This window comes from Botryllus schlosseri, chromosome 3 (assembly GCF_051294905.1).
Source record: "Botryllus schlosseri isolate E-star chromosome 3, Bs_hap1, whole genome shotgun sequence".
Classification (NCBI taxonomy): Eukaryota; Metazoa; Chordata; class Ascidiacea; order Stolidobranchia; family Styelidae; genus Botryllus; species Botryllus schlosseri.
The window spans coordinates 6934672-6940320 of NC_137238.1; the positions used below are offsets into that span (position 1 = coordinate 6934672).

Sequence of the window (5649 nt, forward strand, 5' to 3'; positions counted from 1 at the left end):
GCTACATTGCGCACTGTCGGGGGGTCAAAATCCAACATCAATTCAATGGTCCTGAGCATCGTATCGGCCTGCTCCAGATTTGTATTGATGGGTATTATAGGACCCCACAAGGGCCTGTTGCACTTGAGCTGTTTGGATGTTTTCACCACGGCCACGGCTGCGAGTTGGGAGCCAGCCTGGATCGTCAAGCCCGCTGGGCCGCGACGCAGCGTAAAATCCAGTATATTCAAAAAGTGGGGTATAAATTGGAGTACATTACAGAATGTCAATGGGTCGTTATGCGCCAGCGAAGTGATATAGCTGCCTTTATTCAAACTCTCGAATCCAGTAAAATGGTGAAATGTCGGGTCCTTTCAAGTTCGAAACTCTTAAGTTGGTGTCAAAAGATCAATTTTTTGGGGCCGTTGAGGTCGACATTCATGTGCCAAGTCATCTCAAAGAGCATTTTAGTGAGTTCTGTCCCCTGTTCAAACATGCTTACGTAAGTCGTGATGATATAGGCTCGTACATGAAAGCATTTGCTGAACAACATGGTTTTTTGAAACGGCCACGGAAATTCTTGATTGCTACTCTGCAGGCCACAAAAACATTGTTAATAACACCACTATTGAAGTGGTACCTCGAGAATGGGTTAATCATTACTAAGGTATATCAAGCTATCGAGTTTGAACCCATTGAATGTTTCAATTCTCTTGTAGATACGATAACCGAGGCTAGAAGACGGGCTGACGATGACCCGTCCCAGAAGCCACTGGGGCAGTTCTATAAGGACATTGGAAATTCCTGTATAGGGAAGACTTTCCTGTATAGGGAAGACTATCTCGAATTGTACAAAATATTCTGATGTCAAGATTGTTAACCGCCAAAAAGCTATGGTCTTGGTAAATGACTCCAGATTTAAATCGATGATTGAGTTGTCACCAGATATTTTTGAGGTGTCCATGAAATTGAGAAAACATGTTTGGAGCCAACCTAGCCACATTGGTTACTTTGTGTATGGTTATGCGAAATTGGCCTTATTACGGTTCCATTCGTATCTGTCAACCTACCTCCTGCCACGGTCCATTGAACTAGCTTATTCGGACACTGATAGCTGGTACGGCGCTTGCTCCTCTGACAGCCTGCTAAAAGTTGTACGACCTGAAAAACAAGCAGAATTTTTTGAAAATTTTCACAAATATTTTCCAGCAATCGCCTGTGACGAGCACCGTAGCGAATTTTTGGCCAACCCTCTCTCGTTCAATGATAAACGTGCCTGTTGCAAAGCTCGTAATCGATATGATCAACGGACCAGTGGTCTTTTCAAAATTGAGGCACAATCGAGTATTTTCGTTGGTCTGTCTGCAAAGACTTATTATTGCAATGAGGACAAGTACTCGTGTAAAGGGCTCTCAAAAGTAAACAAACTGACTGCTGATATCTACCGGAAAGTTTTGTTTGAGAAAAAACCACATGGTGATGTTAATTCTGGTTTTGTGCGGAAAAATGCTTCCATTTTTACCTATGAGCAATTTCGATCAGCCCTGTCTCACTTCTACTGTAAGCGAATAGTCGAATCAGACGGTATTCATACGAGACCCTTGGAACTATGATTTTTTCAAATGTGCACTGTCCGTATTCTGTGCTTTTTATACCTGTTTTCACATTATGCTCTCGTGTTGACTCAAGTGAAATTATTCTATGCATCTTGAAGCTTTTCACAATAGTGCTCGTTTTCTCGTGTTGTTTACAGACGATAGCATTAACACCGTGGGTCAATAGCTTACAGCAGGTGGGGAAAAGCGTATTGTGTTTCATGATTGTATAATACAATGAGTTTTTTCTTTTCAGATTTTATCAGCATATAGAAGGAATCGTGGTGAGTTGAAACAGCTATGATTTATCATAAATTGAAATCATAATTGTCTCAATTCTCAGATGGATCAATACATCGATCATGCAGAATTCTTTCCGCTACGGGAGTACATGTCTGGGTACGATCATTTACCTCCGTGCGAGCAGAAAGACAAGTTCGAGATTGGCGTTCTGTTTGGCCTGATCATAAGACACGAGTGCGGTGCAGACCGGGTGGAGCTTTTGGCTGAGGTCTTGAAGATAGAGGCTTTGAACATGGACGTCAGAAGACTCAGAAATGTTTTGGAGGAGATTGGGGGTGTGTAAATATGCTCTTAGCTCTCTGTCGTTGCTAAGGTACGTTTATTCATAGCCACAAGAATCTGCTGGCGTCCTCCTCGCCCGTCTCAGCTACAAGATCTGTCGAGTCACATGGAATTCCTAAAAACAGGTGGGGTTGTATATTGTGACACAAGTATGGAGTCTTACTATTATTTTATTTTATAGTGTTTTGGCGGCACGTCAAAGACATGTTAAAACGAAGACACTATTTTGTTGGCATACATTGTTTATCTTTCGGTGCTCACTGTGAAATTTTGTTCCACATTGAACGCTTTTTCTATCATCAACGCCTGTCGCTTGCGACTAGTTTTCGAAGGCGGCGTTTCAGTTTGTAATACGTGTGTTATTTTTGTTTTTTTCCCAGATGACTCATAATTCAGCTACCGATTTCATTAGTCATGTTTGTGGCCAGCTTTCACTCAATAGACTTCACCGCGACACCCAAGCCAACTGGCATCGTGTCTCTGTGCTGAAAGATATTCTGCTGGAAGACAATCTGACCGATCAGCAAACTACTCACTTCAAGAAAGAGTTGCAGGATCGTCTACACATTGCCACCACCTTGAGACCAGGTAACAAGCAGTAATAGTCATTACCCGACACATGTGTAACTATTCTTTGTCTTCTAGAATGGATGAGCTTTCGAAACGATCTGTTGCGGTGTGTGACGGAGCTGCAGTTTCTACCTGTGTTCACATATGAAGGCGATGGTGTGACGAGCCGACTGCTGACTGATGCCCGTATCTTGAATCGTCGTCAAGTTGGCTTCACAGACCCAACCGATCGTGCCGCCTGCAGCGTACAGAGCCGCGATCAGCGCTTGACTCACGAAGGAAACGACATTAACCGATACCGCTTCATGAACCAGGGTTTTCTCCGAACGGGTCATAGAGAAGATCGTCGCGCCCCTAAATCCGTTGACACATCACCTACCGTGGTTGACGCCCCGTTTGTCGTTGCGACACCACAGCGTGCCAGAGACATACATCAGTCGCCAGTGATACCAAGACCGAATCTGACTGCCCCGTTTGTCGTGGCGACACCACAGCGTGCCAGAGACATACATCAGTCGCCAGTGCTACCAAGACCGAATCTGACTAAAATCGTAACAAAAAAGTCACCCGGCGGCCGGGTATCACCTTACCCTCCCCCTCGTAGACCTCGAGTCTTGGCCATGACACCGCTGAGCCCTGATGATGCCTCGTCTTCTCGTGTCGATTATGACACCTCGCTTCTAGTGTAAAAAGACGGTCTCGTGGACATTGTAAGATTCGCTGCGTGAACGGTTTGCGTGACGCTCAGAATTGTCATATTTTTTCGTGTACCTGTCCTTACTTGTTATATATAGAAGTGTGTTTGTGAATACATGTCTCGTCGCGTCAAAACAGCCTTGGTGATGGATTTCTCGACAGGGAGGGCATGTCTTTTGGCAGGACCGTCGTTTTCGGGGAAGAGTACTTTTATATTTAAAGTCATAAAAAATATCGATCAGCTTTCAAAGGGGCGAATTAAAAGAATTGTCTATTGCTATACGGCTTATCAAGACTCCTTTAACGAGCTGCAAGGTGTTGAGTTTTACTCGGATCTCTCCATTTTGGATGAGTTGGCGACAAGCCGCCCCTGTCCTACTCTATTAATTATTGACGATAAAATGGAATTTTCGGACAGGGTGACCCCCTTCTTTACAGTCTACGCGAATCACGGATCGGTGACCACAATATTCGCGGTACAAAATCTATATTTCCAGTCCAAAAGATCGAGGGACCTCAGTCTCAGCACCCAGTATTTGATTATCATGCGTAATCCTAGAGATCGATCTCAGATTAGGGTGCTTGGTAAGCAAATGTATCCGGGTAACTCAAAGTTTCTAGTTGACGCGTATGCTGACGCGACAAAGAACGCTCACGGGTACCTATTTATAGATTTGACGCAAGCCACACCCGATTCTAGTCGTGTTAAAACAGGGGTGTTTCCTGGGGATGAACTCGTGTTGTACACGCCACTATAAATAGCGAAAGTGCCGGCACTTTGACACTATATTCATAATGGCTCGGACCAAATCGCTGCCGAAACGTCACTGTTATATTAAGAAGCACGGCGAGACTTCGAAATTTCTGTCCAAGGCGTCGCCCGCGGTAAGGAAGGATATATTATTGGGGAGCTCTTCTGGTTTGGTGAAAGCATTTTGTGAAGTCTGTGTGAATGTTTTGAACGGCAATCTACGACTGTCAAAACGCCATATACAAAATTTACACCCGCACAAAGACAAAATTCGAAAGCTGACAAGTAAAAAGTTGAGCCTGAAGACCAAGAGACGTGTATTACACGTCAACACCCAGCGAGGAGGTTTTATTAGTGGTATCTTGTCGATCCTGCCATTGGCGGCATCGTTGCTGAAATCTGTTTTTGGCAAAAAATGAATTTCAAAAAAGTGGTCATATCGCCTAACCCTCTAGCTCCCTCTAACGCGACTGATTTGAACTCCGAGTTGGACCGATCGATCAGCGCGATTTTGACTATGGACGTTTCGGCTGACAAGAAATTGTCCTTGTATAACTCTGCCATCTCAAAGTATAAAAGTCAACGGGGTCAGATCGACAAGCCTCTTCAGATGAAGATGACCAACACCTCCAACGGGTTCACGAACGATCAGATAGCCACTCTCCGCGAATTACTGCACGAAGTGAAGCCGGGTCGGGTCACCTCGAAAGTAACACCGAAAGCCCCGTCGTCTCCAAGTACCCCCACCACAAGCAAGATAGCTAAAAGATCACCGCCACTGCAAGAGATCATCAAACGTAGCCGGCGAGCTAACAGGAAGCCGCCCCAGCTCTACGGGTCGTGGACGGCCTACGACGATGACGAGTAAGGATAAATATTTTGATATCAAAGCGCCGGCGAGCTATCGCGGTAAATACTTACACCCCGACAAGAAGGATTTGAAACAAGAGAATAGCTACACCCTATTCTATCCGTATACAGGCAAATTTCAACGCCAGAAGACGATAGTCGGCGGGCCATTCATTCAGATCCAGAGTGACCTCATGGACTTGTCTAATATTTCTAGTAGCAATGACGGCTACCGTTATGTGTTGGTGTCAATTTGTTGTTTTTCGAAATATATGTTTTTACACGCGACGAAGCGAAAGCGTCCGATAGATATGGTCGAGGGCTTCAACCAGGTATTCGCTCATAAGAGGCCACACGTCGCTCAGACTGATGCCGGGAAAGAATTTACCGGGTCGGTTATACAGAGGTTTTTTAGAGACAACCACGTCAAGCACTTTTTTACCAACAGCGACACTAAGGCTAGCATCGTAGAACGGGTAATCCGTACAACCCGCAATGTATTGAATCGCTACTTTGTCAAGAACCGCACACATCGCTACATCGACGTGTTGGGTGATATCGCAGAGAGCTATAACCAAACGTATCACACCGCGATTTCAATGCGACCGTCGGAGGTTACCAATA

At 44.9% G+C, this 5649-nt stretch overlaps 1 protein-coding gene across 1 annotated transcript; it reads left to right on the plus strand.

Annotated features, from left to right (window-relative positions):
* Nucleotides 1-2517: 2517 nt before the first annotated feature.
* Nucleotides 2518-3445, plus strand: LOC145435692 (uncharacterized). The gene is made up of 2 exons (XM_080312986.1): nucleotides 2518-2747; nucleotides 2805-3445. The coding sequence occupies exons 1-2, from the start codon at nucleotides 2540-2542 to the stop codon at nucleotides 3416-3418; spliced, it is 822 nt and encodes a 273-aa protein (XP_080169112.1). The 5' UTR covers nucleotides 2518-2539; the 3' UTR covers nucleotides 3419-3445.
* The last annotated feature ends 2204 nt before the right edge of the window (nucleotides 3446-5649 follow it).

Excerpts from the sequence above, each read along its gene's own strand:
- LOC145435692 (XM_080312986.1), top strand. The coding sequence starts at position 2,540 with ATGACTCATAATTCAGCTACCGATTTCATTAGTCATGTTTGTGGCCAG. Across the intron at positions 2,748-2,804 it reads TGCCACCACCTTGAGACCAG|AATGGATGAGCTTTCGAAAC; the intron begins GTAACAAGCAGT and ends TTTGTCTTCTAG.